An 18,726-nucleotide genomic window follows, 5' to 3' on the forward strand; every position below is an offset into this window, starting at 1 on the left:
ACTTAACAGGTAATTACACCTGGAATGTCTCCGAAGGTTAGAATGAATACAAACACAGCGACAGTACATTTCCCAACATATACACCCGCCTAGTTATTACCTTCAGAGGCTGATGACAGACAAGGAGATCAGTTGCCCAGTGATTAATCTTCTCTATTGGTGAATACTTTCCTACATTCCTACAATGTAAATCGCCACAGGCGATGGAAGGAAAACATGTGTTGCCTCGGCTTTCCGAAGTCCCCCGAAGTTGCCTTGCTAGGCAACCAATGGAAATGAATTAGTGTTTTATTACTATTTTATATATTAATTTCATTTGGGATTTAATAAGATACCACTAGATATGTGTAATTTTAAGTGCTTTATAGTTTTCTGTGATGAGTACAGTGTAGTTATAAACCTTTAGCCTGTTCTTCCAGTACAACAGCAAATAAACATCTGATGAGGTCTTTGTCTCAACAAACTCGTGGTACCTGTGTGTATTCTGAAGACCCTTTAGTCTCTACGGAAAAGGTATGTGTGTAACTTAGTGTTATTAGAATTGAATCTTTTATATTGGAGATTCCCCTTTACTACTTATATGTTCAGACTATCGCCTTTCATTTCTGTTCCCTAAAGGATACATCAATCCAAAAAATAGTTTTTTGCCTAATTAAAGAAAACATGATTCTAAGTACCCTTGCAATATACATTCATTACAAATTTGTTTATTTATTTAGTATATATAATTTCTTTTAAAAGCAGTGTTTATCTGTCCCTTCTCTATTCTCTGCCCTGGGGGCTCTGACTTTTGAAACACAAGCCAGCAGACTGACAGACCTGCCTCGCTGGAGGAGACTGACCTTTGCAACATTGTTTAAAAAATCATAATCAGGCGTTCAGCAAAAGCTGCTTTCAGTAGCAATTACATTTACAAACAACTTTTAAAACACTAAACAAATGTTAATACTTTCATATTTTATTAGGCAAAAAGTTTTTTTTTGGGTCGACATGTCCTTTAGATCCTAAATCAGTTTTACCAGAACATATTCCCCATATAAGAAGTCACCTTGAGTCAGGATTGAAGCTTCCAACAGCTGTAGAGCCATGTGTTTGCCCAGTACATCTATAGGGTCCCAGGCTGATCCTAAATAACCCATATGGACACCCTCATGATTCTTGAATTTCCAAAGTGTTGGCAAATTGCTATGTGCTCTGTGGGCTGACGATAACAGCGCATTCTGATTGTACTTCTCTTGATGTGAACTTATCTACTTATCTAACAGATTGGATTTCAGACTCAAGGAATATGGTCTCCTTCGTGCTGGGATATGTCTGTTAAATGGCAGCAAGCAAGCCTGAACTGCCCAGAACCAATACAAGCTCCAACACTCATACCCCCATTGTTCCCATACAAGCATCTACTAGTTTGTGGGTTTGTCTCTGATTGCACTCAGGTATGGATTTTCTGTTTTAAAATAATATTTTCTACTTATCATGTGATTGGTTCAATATGGTGACAATACGTCGGTTCATACACAGTATATTATTATATTGCTATTAGAAATTTGAGAAATGTTCATGTCAAGGTGAAAGTAGTAACAGGTTGAAAGAAGAAGTTGATTTTCGTGGTACTTAAAGAAGTCATGAGATTGGGGATCATTTATGAAGGTGATCAAGGGGGAATGTTTAAAAGGCAGAGGCACTTATGTGGGCTGCCCATGGGCGTTCAAGCTGCACTTGAGTGGCACATGTATATCTTCAGAACAGGGTTCCTTTGTGCCACTGATGCTCCCCTCCGTGCCTTTCAGAGCTAGGCCTTTTATAGTAAGGAGCAACAGTGCTCTAATGGGCCCACTATTTGAGTTTCTTAGTTTCTGCAGCACTTTTACTTAGCCTAGCACCCTTAAGGTATGGTGATCCAAATTACAGAAGAATCCCATCTCCAGAAACCACAAGGTCCCATGCATTCCGGAAAATAGATCGTACACCTGTACTACTGTAACAATTTATAGTATAATAATAATAATATACAATGCAATAGAAAAATGACATTTAGGCTCAAAGGGTCGAAGCCCTAGCCCCTGCACGGTACGTCATATTATTCTTTTATTTTACCTCTCTTTGTACTTTTAGGTCACACTTAAAGCTTCATTTACAGATCATGAGCTTGACACTGCGGTATCAGCTACCGAATTGCAAAAATCTACAGGAACGGTAAATATTTGGATGAAGGTTAAACTTAATAGTTGCATGGGTACAGTACAGTACAGAGGTGTTGGCAACTGCCTGCCCATATTACATTGTTAATAAACAAAACAACCTGGTTTAAAATAGTTTTTTAGGTATTATTTGTTATATTGTACCTGTGTGTAGGTGTGTGTGTAGCCTACAACCCCCACTCCATTACTATGATTCCAGAATAAGCAATGCAATGCAATGGTAAATCCCATTCTCCTACCAGTTGACCACATGGAAGTATATTCAATATCTGTATGGGGGGCGGGGGGAGGTAATTTCTGTCAGTTTATAGTATTTTTCAGCAGAGTAACAGGGCAACAACATCTGGTGGGGTGCAGTTTGGGCAGCACTGCTTATATTTTCACTCTAAGCTGCTGCTGTACATTTATGCTTGTGTTTTCCACGCAGATGCTTCACAAAATGGCAGCCAATGCCATTATTAGGGATTATGAGAATGAAATCCTGCACCTAATCAAACAGAAGCATGAGGTTTGTTATGTTTTGCGTTTGACTTACAGCAATGTTAATGTTTATTCTAAAGCGTTTCTTGTCAGTAGCAAAGGGTTTACAGGGGCCAATAGAAAGTCCTTCCAGACTGAATCAGCAGCTTGTATGGGGCCCACCAATGGGCCGGCATGAATGAATCTGCCTGACAATTGCCCAGGTATCAATCAGACAGGTTTGAAAATCCCGTTGGACGAGGAGTATATTTGTGCGTTATTGTGGTCTTCATCTGACAGCCTGTGTAGGCCCCGGTGTATGATCCGATTGTTGGCCCCAGAGCCAATAATTGTATCAGCCCCATTTTGGCCCTACTCCTGGGTGACCAAATCAGGCAGAGAGCTGCTTGTACAGCAACCAGGCAAAACAAGTAGATCAGGCAGTGTACAGCCAGCTTTACTGCTTTTAGCCATTAGTGATAGGTTTGGTAGTACCCTCACACCAGTAGTAGTTCCTTGAAAGACCTCGAGTGCGGAGGGTTTTCTGGCATGCAAGAGGATTAATGTTGTGTCCGATTAAAAAAAAAACACTCTTTGACCGCAGCTTGGTACTGAGAGTGGGGGCTTTAATTGACTAGTAACATAGTTAAAATATTTATTTTAATTGAAGACTACAGTGATAAAATCTGAGCTATCAATCGTATATCGCCTGCCCCGCCTCTATGACTCAGGCAACTACTTTCACTTTCCATTCTGCATGTCCTAGATATCACTACACTCCTCACATTCCCCCTCCCTTCTCACATATCCTGTATGTGGGCATATGCATTAAGTCCCCCACTCTGGGGCACACACAAGGCTTTTTGGGTGATACAAAACTTGCATTAATAACAATGTTCACAAAATGGCACCTGCCTGTTGCTGTGATTGTGTAATTTCAAGACAGAAGGAAACACAATTTAAATAATTTATATAGTGTAAGTAAAGTGTATTATGCTCAATTAACATGATAGAAAAGGATCTAAAAGGATTTGAAATAATTTCTTAGCGTGAATAAATGTAATATATTCACAATATATGCAGCATAGCTATTCATTTATTAATGAACAGCTAGATTAACCTAATTTATCCAGTAACAGGCCCCTCTGGACCATGAGATGGGTCAGTTTGGAAGAATGCTTCTATTCGTCCACTGAAAACATCTTTCCTTTTATGGGCATCCTGAATTTTTATGTAGAAATACAGTGTTCTACACTCCTGTGTCTTTGCTCTGCTTTGACACTTCAAATTTGTCAAAAGTAGCCCTTAGCTTAACCTTGTGGTGTTTATTTCTATAGCTCCTGATTCCCCCATCCTGAGAATTAACCACCTACCAACTTTATTCTTCAGTGGTGGCCCTGGCTAGCACCCATTGTGTGAGGCAAGCAGTACTATGAATCATAACTGCGCTGTATCACATGACTAATATGTTTATTGTTTCCTACATGTAGATGAAAAAACACCAATTAAAGCCCTTTATTATTGGGCTCAGCAAGAAGTACTCACTTGTCAGTGAATTTACTCGCTTTGTTGCTGAAGAAAAACAGGTGAGTGATGGAGACATTTTCAGAGTATATGGTTTTATTTATTGATGTGTTTTCAGATTCACCTTTGTGCCCGGGAGGGGGGTCTTTGGAAAGCAAGGCAAGAAACTAACAGGGAATACTTTTTTCGCTTAGGGGGAGCAGGAAAAGCAAGAGAACTGGGTGCAGAATGTGCAGGAAATGATATCTGCAATAGATGTTGATATTCTGCCCCACATGGACTGGGAAATTAAAAAACAGAAAACTCCTTGGCACAAAACTAGCCGCTATAAAAGAATAATGCAGGGACGTCGTAACTCTCAATCCAATAAGGAAAGCTCTGAAGAAAACAGTTCTGACCACAGTTCTGATGTAAGTACATCAAAAATTGAGTTTTTTTTAACAATAGCCATGGGATCTCTGCCCACTGTTTTAAAGGGGAACTAATGCTTATCTAAAAAATTAGGGCAGAAATGTTGCACATCATGTTTTGGGCATCTGTACCAGCCCAAGATCTGTGCCTCCAAATATGCCCCAGTAGCTCCCCATCTTCTTTTTTGCTCATGTTCCGGGCTGCTGTCACTTACCTGAGCTTAGGGACTGACTCACAATATACTGTATATATAGATTATAAATGTCACAATATAAGACTGATCAATAATTATTACAAATAATTACTACATGGCTGTTTTGAAATCAGTGCACTTAGCATCAGAATTTACTAATCAGTCCTGTAGCATCAGCTTATATGGCAGACAAACCTTTTTTTCTGCTTGATAATTTGCTATGACCCCTAAGCCCAGCTTCTCAACAGCTGCCCAGAGCAAACTGAGCATGTGCAGTGTCACTGACACTCCTAATAAAATCAAAGATAGGGAGCTCCTGTGACAAGTCTGAAAGCCTAGATCATTGCTGCTATAGAGATGCTTGTGCACTATGTTCAGTATATAAAATATTTACTTTCTTCCTATATTAATTCTTAGGGTTTTGTTCTTCTCAAAAGGTCAGTCTTGAGGTAAAGGCCTGGGAATGTCATGGAAACTATTGCATTACATGCAGATTACAAACTACTCATCCTAGAACACCCTCACAAGTTCTTCTTGAAGACCCTCAATCTGATCAGCCAACACTCGGCATATTCCGGTCTTAAAATTAACTGGTAGAAATCCATGATATTTTCAATAGACAATACAAGAATTTGAATAACTTTGCAAAACTTGATGCACATTCTTCACAATCTACAAAACAAGGCCTGGTCCTCACAATGACAGTACTTGGCCACATAAATTTATTTAAAATGATTATGCTCTCAAAATATACTCATCTATTCCGGCAGGCCCCTGTTAACACCCCAGCTAGTTTTGTTCCAGTACACTCCTGAGGTCATTGTCATAAAATTCCACAGGTTTCTCTTAAGACCCATCAAATTCCCACTGCTGCTGCCCAAATATCCTGCTATACTACCTCTCTGCAAAACTTCTTGATAATCCTATACAGTTGAGCTCCAAACATCTCCGGACACGACATGCTGCTAAAACCAGGTCTTTATTGTTCCATCTAAAAACTAGACGCCTGACATGTTTCGTGCGCGAACGCACTTACTCATAGGCATACATATACAACAGTAGGAGGGTTTAAATAGTGTCATAAGCAATTAAACATGCAAATTAAGACATCAATACATACACCCCCATCAGTAAAAAAGCACACATAGTGGAATCTGGAACCTGTATAAATCAAAACTGTAGGCTATATTTACAAGGCCAATCATTTAAAAAAGACTTTTTTTTGTAAAATACATATGTAGAATACATCCAATCAATTCAAGTAAACTGTTCAATACATCAATATCAATAAATATAGTGAAAAGTAAATAATATTAATTTAATACATGAATGGCAACATTAAATGTTAGAAATTCTTTTATGTACAAATAAATAGACTCATAAATTCAAACATAGCAGCTAATGTCAAAAATAGAATTGAGGCCATTAGGATGTCGTGTATCAAGAGTAAATATCCATTTGACTTCAGAACGTAAGAGCCTAGCATATAAGTCACTGCGCCTTACATCAGGAAGAATTTTATCTATGACTTGAATGTGCAAAAACGATACATCAGATTGGCAACATTGTAAAAAGTGTCTAGCCACGGGACTGCTGCTACTTCTAGCAGCTATATGTCTAATATGTTCCCTCATCCTGCTCTTAAGGGAGCGTGTTGTACAGCCAACATATTGAATGCTACATCTTGAACAGGTTAGAAGATACACAACATATCGCGTATTACAGTTGGCATAAAAATGCATGTTAAATACTGTCCCAGACACTGAACTACTAAAGGTAGTGGATTGCCTGATATGTGAACAAGTAACACATCTGCGTGCTCCACAGCGATATGTACCCTTTACTGTAAGCCATGTCGCTCTCAAAGGCCGGGACCGCCACAGAGTTGGTGAAAGTATATTACCCAATGTGGGAGCTTTTTTTGCAACAATATTGTAACCACCTTGTAATACCAATGCCAAGTCAGGATCATTATAGAGAACAGGAATTAAATTAGAAACTATACGTTTAATCTTATCAGTTTCTCTAAGATCTAATCAGTTCTATAAGATTAAACGTATAGTTTCTAATTTAATTCCTGTTCTCTATAATGATCCTGACTTGGCATTGGTATTACAAGGTGGTTACAATATTGTTGCAAAAAAAGCTCCCACATTGGGTAATATACTTTCACCAACTCTGTGGCGGTCCCGGCCTTTGAGAGCGACATGGCTTACAGTAAAGGGTACATATCGCTGTGGAGCACGCAGATGTGTTACTTGTTCACATATCAGGCAATCCACTACCTTTAGTAGTTCAGTGTCTGGGACAGTATTTAACATGCATTTTTATGCCAACTGTAATACGCGATATGTTGTGTATCTTCTAACCTGTTCAAGATGTAGCATTCAATATGTTGGCTGTACAACACGCTCCCTTAAGAGCAGGATGAGGGAACATATTAGACATATAGCTGCTAGAAGTAGCAGCAGTCCCGTGGCTAGACACTTTTTACAATGTTGCCAATCTGATGTATCGTTTTTGCACATTCAAGTCATAGATAAAATTCTTCCTGATGTAAGGCGCAGTGACTTATATGCTAGGCTCTTACGTTCTGAAGTCAAATGGATATTTACTCTTGATACACGACATCCTAATGGCCTCAATTCTATTTTTGACATTAGCTGCTATGTTTGAATTTATGAGTCTATTTATTTGTACATAAAAGAATTTCTAACATTTAATGTTGCCATTCATGTATTAAATTAATATTATTTACTTTTCACTATATTTATTGATATTGATGTATTGAACAGTTTACTTGAATTGATTGGATGTATTCTACATATGTATTTTACAAAAAAAAGTCTTTTTTAAATGATTGGCCTTGTAAATATAGCCTACAGTTTTGATTTATACAGGTTCCAGATTCCACTATGTGTGCTTTTTTACTGATGGGGGTGTATGTATTGATGTCTTAATTTGCATGTTTAATTGCTTATGACACTATTTAAACCCTCCTACTGTTGTATATGTATGCCTATGAGTAAGTGCGTTCGCGCACGAAACATGTCAGGCGTCTAGTTTTTAGATGGAACAATAAAGACCTGGTTTTAGCAGCATGTCGTGTCCGGAGATGTTTGGAGCTCAACTGTATATGATATAACTTCTCCCTTCAGCTTCGGGTTCGGGGCCCTGAGCACCCGGACCAACTGTGGACTCTGGTGAGCTTTTTCTGATTCTGCATTAATTACAAATTTCCATTGGGGCCCCCTAGAGTTTTTTCACAACTGCGCTAGGTCTGGGGTGTTCACACCCAGACCTTTATATTTATTTGGTACGGGTTTTGATTTGTTTGGGGCTTCAATTTGTCATTCGTTTACATTTACTTTGTTATAAATACTATTTAGAGTAGAGGCTTTATTATTTGTTTTCTTGATAATCCCACCACTTTTCATGAAGCTGGAGGCTCTTTTGAGGCGCTTAAAAGTCTTCCTTACAGGGGAACAAACACTATTTCACCTTTGGAAACCACTGTCCCAGTTCCATGGTCTCCTAGCTCAACCCACTACCTCTTTCTTTCCTAACTTATATGAAAAAATGACCCATAGATTACTATGACCCTTAAATATTTGCCAAATATTCTTAAACCTGCCTATGACTATGAGGTAAGATGCTCCTGGTCCGGTATTTACATAGAACTTTTGGAACCCCCATCAGCTTCACAAGATGAACCTGCAGTTCCAGAGGAATGTCTCAGATGCAACCACCCTTCCACCACATTTCTCCATATGGTTTTATCCTGCCCTACAATTCAAACATTTTGGCTGAAAGCTACTGGTACCATTTCTCAATCCCTTGCCTTGCCCATTCCTTTAAACCCCTGTACTCTACTATTGAGCTGGGCCAAGGATGTCTCTCCATTCCATGCTGAATGGATCCTGATACGCATTACAGGTATGGGATCCCTTATGCGGAAACCCGTTATCCAGAATATAAATAAATAATCCTTATTGGATGCAAAACAATCCTACTGGGTTTAATTAATGTTTTATAGATTTTTTTAGTAGACTTAAGGTATGGAGATCCAAATTACGGAAAGACCCCTTATCCGGAATACCCTTGGTCCCGAGCATTCTGGATAACGGGTCCTATACCTGTACTATTATTTACAAAAAACATGGCCACTAACTGGAAGTCCAAACCCTCCCCCAGTGCTCTTAATGGATACATTTGGTGAATAGCAACATTACATACTTGCAAAGAGGCTGCTTAAATTTCACTAGTTTGGACCCATATGGATTGAGAAACATTGTCCCATGCCGGTGGATCCAAATAATGTGTATGCTCATTATCCTCATGATATCATGACATGCTTTGTTTATTCTTATTATGACTTAATTTAATTGTTTTACTAGGTTACTTTAGTTGGTTTATTGACACAGGAACCAGAGTCAGAGACTTCTTCTGGAGCAGTGCACCATGCTCTCCTTTGTGCTCTCCTTGTGCATATTCTGTTGATTGCTGAGTGTGTCTCCTGTCTTTGTTAAGTAAAAATCAATGTTAATGTTAAAGGGGATATTCACCTTCAGACAATAGTCTTAATTTGAACAGCCCCTATGAGAAAAAAAAAATGAATTTTTGTAAGTCATCTTTATTATTTAAAAGGTGTTGTTTTGAAGATACAGACCAGGATCAGTGCTGCTAAGCTCTCACCAACCTCTCTCTGCTCTCTCAGTAGTGGATTTCCCAGACCAGGACTTGGCAGGCAGGCAGCCAAAAAAAAAAGTTGACACTGAACTGGTTACTGTACATGTCTTTTCCTCTCCTGCTTCATTTGCACATCTTTGATACCAAGATTTAACCAATGGGATTAATGAAATGCAAATAAAGCAGGAGAGGGGAGGCATGTAACCAGTTCAGTGTCAACTTCCTGTTTGGGCAGAACGCAAGTTGGTGTTGGTGAACCCTTCAGAACAGAGAGGAGATAGCAAAGGAGAGAGCCTGTAGCAGCACTGATCCTGGTCTGTAGCTTCAAAACTACACATTTTAAACAATATAGATGATTTACAAACCTGTTTTTTCTCACAGGTCATGTTCAAATCCAGACTTTTGTCTGAAGGTGAGCATCCCCTTTAAAAATTGATCTTATTTCATACAGCATGCCCTCCATGGAAATATGTATTAAAGCTTCACATATAAGCTCTAACATCAGTACATTTTAGGGTGAAGAAGGATCTGACCCAGTGCCTCCTAATTCCTCGACTGAAAAGTCTGATGCACCACCTCCTACACAGGTACCATTACCTCTCTCTAGCAGCTGCTTAACTGATTCTTCCCAACTCAAAAATCAAACTCATACAGTGCCTAGTACCGTCCATAATGTGCTTGGGTCTCCAGATGAACCGGGGGTTAAAAGCTTGGCAGTAGAATTGCATGAAAATACAGGGAAGGCACATGATGAGCCCACCTCACCATAGGTACCTTAATACTTATTTGTAGTAACCGGGATGTATAATTACTGCAGGTATGTGATTATACTGTATCACAAAGTATATACTGACATGATATCAAGAAGCACTATTATAAAGACTATAAACATATATATATATATACTGTATATAACGTGATATAAAGCAAGTAATTTTCCTGCAATTAAGCCAGATCGCTGCAACAAAATGTATTTTACTTGCGGTATCCAAAGTGAGGGGCAGGGACATTTGTCTCCTGTAGTAGTGCAGATTTACTGTGGGTGACAAATTTCCCCATGTGCCATTGCAGTTAAAGGGTTACTGATTAGCACTGGTTCAGGTGCTGTATCAATATGAATGGGAAGCAGCAGTGGTAGGTTTGGGAGTTCCTGTGTGGACAGGAAAATACCAGTCAAAAAGTTTTTATTGCAACTATTTTCATAATATATGTACTGTAACTCAGATATATTTTTGTTACAGATTTCTTCATTGTCCCATAAAGAAAAAGTGAGAAAATGCCCATCTTTCTCTTTACTGTCTGCTCTACAGTGTGAGGTAAGGTGTTTTTATTCTGTCTTTATTTCTGCAGTATATTGTGAGTCTGCACACTCTGAGAAGGAGTCAGTGAAATTTGTCATACTGTAATTTTTCTACCAAAAATCTATCTTTTATATATTAATTTTGCTGTGAACGTGAATAAAGTAGAAAATGTTTATCGTGGGTATATAACTCCCACCCAGCCCTCTGTTCTTTGGGAGATTCCCCCAGTGGCTCTGGATTCTAAAAACTCTCTAGTTGTCTAGGAAAAAATCTTATTTGTCATATCCAGAAAAGGAGCCAAACAACCCAGAAAAAGTAATGTGCAATGCTGGCTTGGTTGGGGAGGTTACATAGTTAGTTACATAGTTACACAGGGTTGAAAAAAGACCAGTGTCCATCAAGTTCAACCCATCCAAGTAAACCCAGCACACACAACCCACACCTACCAATCTATACACTCACATACATAAACTATATATACAACCACTAGTACTAACTGTAGATATTAGTATCACAATAGCCTTAGATATTCTGATTGTTCAAGAACTCATCCAGGCCCCTCTTATAGGCATTAACAGAATCTGCCATTACCACATCACTAGGAAGGGCATTCCCCAACCTCACTGCCCTCACCGTGAGAAACCCCCTACGCTGCTTCAAATGGAAGCTCCTTTCCGCTAATCTAAAGGGGGGGCCTCTGGTGCGCTGATTGTTTTTATGGGAAAAAAGAACATCCCCCATCTGCCTATAATCCCCTCTAATGTACTTGTACAGAGTAATCATGTCCCCTTGCAAGAGCCTCTTTTCCAGAGAAAACAACCCCAACCCTGACAGTCTAACCTCATAGTTTAACCCTTCCATCCCCTCTCTCTGGAAAGATTCGTCAGTCTTGAATTTTTTCTGAAGGTGCAAAGAGAGAGGTAAAATGCTGTTAACACCGAGAGCATGTAGCCCAACCATTGAGTGATTGGGTTATTCAGCTTGTATGCTTATGATGTAAGGCTAATGTCAGACGTGGCGTTTGGCCGAAAATAGCGCCATGCACCTCCTACCTGTGCCTGCACCCGAATGAATGAAATACGCTCGGGTGCAGGCATATGTAGCTGATATCCGCCGAAGATAAGAAGTCTCGTGTTTTTTCGGATATTGGCTACATGTGCCTGCACCCGAGCGTATTCCATTCATTCGGTTGCAGGCACAGGTAGAAGGTGTATGGTGCTATTTTTGGCAAGCGATCTTCGGCTTGCCGAAAATATACGCCAAACGCCATGTCTGGGCATTAGCCTTAGGATCCATACTTGTGCTTGTGAAATTGCCACCAATATGTCCATCTAACTGACAGGACAAATGATTAAATAGCCAGATGGGTCTGGCTTTGTGCACTTGTGTTCTACACACTCTATTGATTCATAACTTCTGTTGCGCAAAGCCATCTTATCTTATTGCATTGCATATGGAATGTTTTTAATTATCATTAAGAACTGGCCAACTCATCATCAAATGTTTATCCTGAAGGGACAAGCTCTGTAAGAACCCTAAGCTGTAGAACTTTTAAACCATAGGCAAGTGAGGGTGCTACCATAAAATAAATGCAAGGACAAGGGAGTCTATGTCTAAATCATCCCTGGTCTGGCCAGTCCTACACTCACTTTAATCTGAAGAATTCTACTGCTTCTTTATACAGGGACAGGGATTAAGTTTTACCTGCAACTTACTTGCTGTCAAGGTTAAAACCCGCAAATGGTTGCCCTTTTATTGGCTGCACTGGGATTGCCTGACTGTTGCTGGGAATGATAAGAGCTGCAAACTGTAGAACTTGGTATTTCTTTCAGTGGAAATGCACCATATGGCACCTGTATTGTAAATTTAATATGCAATAGAACAACTTTACTCATTTATGTGAAGAACTATGAATATATTGACTAGAAACAATTGCTCTATGTTTTTTCCCCAGGAGGGATACTGGCAGCTGAATGAAGCTCTCGGATCATTGATAAACATTGATGTCAATTACTTGTGCAATGAGTTTTTAGTTAAAAATGGTATCCAGTCCCTTGGTAAGTCATTTGCTTGCATTGCATTAATAGCTTTTTACAGCATCTTAACCACAAACCCACCCTCTGTGGGAGATGTTTGCTTTATATTTACTATGCATGTGGGGCGTTTCCTTTGCTGGCATATTTCAGCTGGCGGAGAAGTGCCTGATACCACCCCGGCTGTCCTCTGTTAACTGCATTGTAACCGCCCATGCCCCATTAAACTAACGAGTCCTGAGACTTTCCACAAAGGTCACAAAAGGAATAACACCGACACATGTACTGGTTATAGTATGTAATATAAGAAAAATATATTAGCAATGACAAAGGAACACTATGCACATTCTATCAGCTACTCACCCTCTTTCCCTCTCACACACACATGCATATATGGAGCCTGGAGTCTCTCTCCCCTCCTCAGTAGCAAGTTCTCCCCAGTTCTCTGCCAGACACTTCTCTTGAAGGTACGTTCTTGGGGACCACTAGCTGACTGTTAGGGAAATGCATTTGCCAGGCATCATGCTTCCTCTGTTGACCAAATGTTCCTCTGAGTTCCATCCTCATTGAGCAATCTTATTGGCCTGTTTATTTTGGTTATATTAATTCATATGAACTTGTTTTATATTTTAGGGAGCAAAGGAAAGGAGGAGGTTCCAAAACTCATTGCCACACTCTTGGTGCTGCAAGTAATCCGCACTAATAACTTGCAAGGGATAAAATGTAAGAGTTTGGTGTCACTGGATGAGCCCTCCGGCACCAGGTAACCCTTTCCATGTCTTTCCATTATACATTTATGACACATTCTCAGTGGTCTTACAGTTATTTGTATATAAATATATTATTTCTATTGAAAGCAGTGTTTGTATGGCCCTTTTTATTATCTGGTTTAATGTACAATTTAGTGTATACAAGTTCCAACATTTAAAACAATGTACTAGAAGCCAGCTTCTATGCATTAAAGGGGAACTCTGGTTTCTGAACCAAAGTTTGTTAAAGAGCCCCACCCAACACAGAAACCCCAATAAACATATCACTGTAATCTGTTCCTTCAAAAAGCCGGAATAAATACCATTTTTATATGCTGAAATCCAGCTGCAAAACAGTTTTCTATCTCCATCATTTGAAATCCTGGCAGGGGAGGAGGGACTAAAACGTTGATGTTACAAATTGTAACAACTTCTCCACAGCTTACAGACAGCATGCAAGAACTACATAACCCACAATGCATTGCACTGTGATGTTACTTTCCTTAATGACACCACGTCTGCAGGGAATTGTGGGATTGGGAGGATGCAGGCTGAGGACAGGCGACTACTGTTACATTTTATTTGAGTGCCAAAGTAGCCAGCCAGATCAGCAGGGGAACAGGGGGCGGGGCTTAGGGAACTGTTCCAAACCTTATTATTACATTAAACATCACAAAAAGGCTGCATATTTTGAATTGATTTATATTGCAAAGTTGCTTGAAATTGTGTTTTCTTTTCAAAAAGCTTAAGTTGTGTTTGGGTGGAGTTCCCCTTTACTAAATAATAAATCATTCTGGGCAGTTAGATGAAATGAACAGCAGGTGGCACATTTCAGATTACAGGGCAGAATATGCATTTCAACTGTGCTTAGCAGAGCAATTTTACATTCATACTGGTAATACTAGTGTGTGTAACCTATTAATGTGCCTTTACACAGCCAGTTCCACCAGGCAACTGAGAGAGCCATGGAATGGGTGAGAAAGAGAGACAGTCAGTATCCTGGCATCTGCAATCGACTCGGCTTGGGCAAAGACTGGGAATCTGCCACCCGGAAGTTATTATCCATTGATCCTGTGGATCCTTCCTCTGATCTTTATCCTGCTGTGAGCAGAGACAGATCAAACAGTTAACTTAAATCATTATTCCTGTTTGTGGTGGGGTTGGCCACATCCAGTACCCTATACAGCACTCATGGTCAAACTCGCTTCTATATTCTGTCTCATCATGTATCAAACATTTCCTGTTAATTAAATATAACAAGTTTACATATTAAATGCACAGGGTACCTCTGGCAGGAGAGCAGGCATTGAACCTTTTCTGCCAGTCAGAGATTAGCATTACTGCCTGATTTGTTCCAGAAGTGGAGAGGTGTTGGCTGAGCTGAGACCCTCCTCACTTTTATGGAGCGCTTATTGCACTAGTTTGTGTAAGGGTAGTGCCTCACCAGGCGGACTATCTGCCTTCAGATAAAAACAGGCCGAGAATCTGATGTTGTGCTCCTAACGGCTTCCTGATGTGCCTGGAGCCGCTGCGTTGGCCGGGGCGCTGGCACACAAAGTGGATTTTGGGCGGAAACTCTTGAGTGTGCATTTTAGCACTGAAATCTGCTCCATGTGCCTCCGCCTGGGCTGACACAGTGGTTCAGGGTGCAGGCACATCAGAAAGATGATATGAGTATAGGGGTGGATCCGCAGGTAAATGCAGGCCGGGACTCTGCCTGATATGGCACTAGCCTTAGGGAAGCAGAACAGAACAGTCCAAGTGCCTTCCTGCTGCTGTTAGATACAGCCCATACAGCACTATCACTGTAACTGGCTTTTCCTAAACAAGCAGCCTGTATTTATATTCCTGCTCATAAGCTTTATTCTGGTGGGGTAAATCCACCCGCTGCTCTTACTAATCTTTGAAAAGTCAGTTTTCTTTAATAGAAGCTTGATTCTAATATATTGCCTATTGCAAAATAGTAAGCTAGGACACACCTGACAGGTCCATAAAAAGCAACAATATTGCCACAGTGGCTAACAATAAAATGGCTTTTTATCCTGTTGTGATATATAAAGATCTCATATGGCTATTGTTGCAAGCCCAAATTAATAGCTGAACTAGATGTGCCCATGTCCCATGTCTGCCCAATAAATGTAACATGGTGAAATTGCCTGAGTGTTTCATTTTATTGATATACTACATTAAAGAAACATACAAACATTAACAGAAGATATAGCACATTACTATTGTTTAATGGTATTTGATGCCCCATACACCGCTGGGTTGTGCAGCTTGGTATTTAGCTTCCTTTTCTTAATTTATCTGTGATCTATAGGGATGGGACTTTTTCTATAACTCTGCCTGTGGGCAGTGCTGAACTCTAAGGGGCAACCTCATGACAACACAGCGGGAAATGTAGAAGAAGGGATTTTCCCCCAATTAAGCCAGATCATTACACTAAGGGGTATATTTATTATGCTGTGTAAAGAGTGGAGTAAAAAATTACTGGTGATGTTGCTTATAGCAGCCAATCAGATGCTTTGCTTTGGTTTTCTATCTGTTAAAAACTAATTGCTGATTGGTTGCCCTGGGCAACATCACCGGTAATGTTTCACTCCACTTTTTACACAGCATGATAAATATACCCCTTAGGGGTATATTTATGATGCTGTGTAAAAAGTGGTGTGAAGCATTAAGGGTGATGATATAACTGGCCTGCCCCCAATGTCACCAACCTGTCCACCGATTTAAACACAGATAGCAACGCTAGTTAGGCCACTTTACCTAAGCTTAGGGCATACCTCCCAACTGTCCCGATTTTCGCGGGACAGTCCCTCTTTTGACAGCTCAACCCGGAGTCCGGGATTCTTACTGAAAAGTCCCTCATTTCCCTTTGATCTCCTGCACTGAAGCTAAAAAAGATACAAATTTAATTAAGGCTGATTTCCGACTAGGCATATGGCGTATGAAAAACGCTTGCCGAAAATATACGCCTGGTCTGACAGTAGCCTAAGGCTAATGCCAGACGAGACGTAGGGCGGATATTTTTGGCAAGCGGAAAAACACTGAAAATTCGGTTTGAAAGTCTCACGTTTTTATGTGTATTTCGGCTACATGTGCCCGCACCCGAGCGTATCTCATTCATTCGGGTGAAGACACATGTGGGAGGCGTAGGGCGGAATTTTCAGCCCTACGCCTCGTGGCGTAGGGCTGATATTTTCGGCAAGCGGAAAAACACTTGGCGAAAATACAGCCCTACGCTTGCTACTTGTGCCTGCACCCGAATGAATGAGATACGCTCGGGTGCAGGCACGAGTAGGAGGCGTAGGGCTGAATTTTCAGTAAGCGCTTTTACTCTTGCCGTAAATATCCGCCCTACGCCTCGTATGTATGTATGTATAACTTTATTTATAAAGCGCTACTTATGTACATAGTTACATAGGTTTGAAAAAAGACCAGAGTCCATCAAGTTCAACCCATCCAAGTAAGCCCAGCACACACAACCCACACCTACCAATCTATACACTCACATACATACACTATATATACAACCACTAGTACTAACTGTAGATATTAGTATCACAATAGCCTTGGATATTCTGATTGTTCAAGAACTCATCCAGGCCCCTCTTATAGGCATTAACAGAATCTGCCATTACCCCATCTCTAGGAAGGGCATTCCCCAACCTCACTGCCCTCACCGTGAGAAACCCCCTACGCTGCTTCAAATGGAAACTCCGTTCCTCTAATCTAAAGGGGGGGCCTCTGGTGCGCTGATTGTTTTTATGGGAAAAAAGAATATCCCCCATCTGCCTATAATCCCCTCTAATGTACTTGTACAGAGTAATCATGTCCCCTCGCAAGGGCCTCTTTTCCAGAGAAAACAATCCCAACCTCGACAGTCTAACCTCATAGTTTAACCCTTCCATCCCCTTTACCAGTTTAGTTGAAGTCTCTGCACTCTCTCCAGCTCATTAATATCCTTCTTAAGGACTGGAGCCCAAAACTGCCCCCCATACTCAAGGTGAGGCCTTACCAGGGACCTATAAAGGGGCAACATTATGTTCTCATCCCTTGAATCAATGCCCTTTTTATACAAGACAGCACTTTATTTGCTTTAGTAGCCACAGAATGACACTGCCTGGAATTAGACAACTTGTTATCTACAAAAACCCCTAGATCCTTCTCCATTAAGGAAACCCCCAACACACTACCATTCAGTAGATAGTTTGCGTTTTTATTATTTCTACCAAAATGCATAACTTTGCAAAGCGGCAGCATCCTGCATGGAACTTATAGTTTTGCACAATTTTGTGTCATCAGCAAAAATAGAAACAATACTGTCTATGCCCCCCTCCAGGTCATTAATAAACAAGTTAAAAAGCAAAGGCCCAAGGACTGACCCCTGCGGTACTCCACTAACCACACTGGTCCAATTAGAAAATGTTCCATTTACCACCACTCTTTGTACTCTATCCTTCAGCCAGTTCTCTATCCAATTACAAATATTATGTTCTAGGCCAATATTCCTTAATTTGATTATTAACCTTCTGTGAGGTACTGTATCAAATGCTTTAGCAAAGTCCAAGTAGATGACATCAACTGCCATTCCAGCATCGGGGTTCCTACTCACCTCCTCATAAAAGGCGACTAAATTAGTCTGGCAAGATCTGTTACGCATAAAACCAAGCTGGCACAAACTAATAGTATTGTGAACTGCAATGTATTCAAGTACCCTATCCCTTATTACCCCTTCCAAAAGTTTTCCTACTACTGATGTCAGACTAACAGGCCTATAGTTTTCAGGCTGAGAACGGGATCCCTTTTTAAATAACGGCACCACATTAGCAATCCGCCAGTCTCTCGGCACCATGCCAAACCTCAACGAATCCTGAAAAATTAAGTGAAGAGGTTTGGCAATCACAGCGCTCAGCTCATATAATACCCTGGGATAAATCCCATCCGGCCCTGGACCTTTGTTTACCTTTACCTGTTCAAGTCTCTTTTGAATTTCCTCCCGAGTGACCCATGCGTCAGTAGCTAAATTACTAGAACTGGGCATATTAAAAGGGAAGCCTTCATTATGTGGCTCCTCAGATGTATAGACAGATGAAAAATAAAAGTTCAAAATTTCTGCTTTTTCCCTGTTCTCATCAACCAACTTACCCCCCCGTGATAATA

General features: G+C 40.3%; 2 protein-coding genes across 2 annotated transcripts in view; both read left to right on the forward strand.

Annotated features, from left to right (window-relative positions):
* The window catches only part of parp4.1 (poly(ADP-ribose) polymerase family member 4, gene 1), a 116,142-nt gene that overhangs the window by 38,660 nt on the left and 58,756 nt on the right, over window positions 1–18,726 (forward strand). The window lies entirely within an intron of this gene.
* Window positions 9,670–15,715, forward strand: LOC116406515 (protein mono-ADP-ribosyltransferase PARP4-like). Its single transcript, XM_031897277.1, has 6 exons — window positions 9,670–9,889; window positions 9,993–10,064; window positions 10,719–10,793; window positions 12,733–12,835; window positions 13,445–13,574; window positions 14,498–15,715. Exons 1-6 carry the CDS (start codon window positions 9,830–9,832, stop codon window positions 14,688–14,690), a joined length of 633 nt encoding a protein of 210 aa, XP_031753137.1. The 5' UTR covers window positions 9,670–9,829; the 3' UTR covers window positions 14,691–15,715.

This window comes from Xenopus tropicalis, chromosome 2 (genome assembly GCF_000004195.4).
Source record: "Xenopus tropicalis strain Nigerian chromosome 2, UCB_Xtro_10.0, whole genome shotgun sequence".
In the NCBI taxonomy this organism is placed as follows: Eukaryota; Metazoa; Chordata; class Amphibia; order Anura; family Pipidae; genus Xenopus; species Xenopus tropicalis.

Bases quoted from the DNA above. Each gene is read 5' to 3' on its own strand.
- LOC116406515 (XM_031897277.1), top strand. From the start codon at position 9,830: ATGATTTACAAACCTGTTTTTTCTCACAGGTCATGTTCAAATCCAGAC. The intron at 10,065-10,718 runs GTACCATTACCT...TTTTTGTTACAG, and splicing joins ATGCACCACCTCCTACACAG to ATTTCTTCATTGTCCCATAA. The intron at 12,836-13,444 runs GTAAGTCATTTG...TTTATATTTTAG, and splicing joins AAATGGTATCCAGTCCCTTG to GGAGCAAAGGAAAGGAGGAG.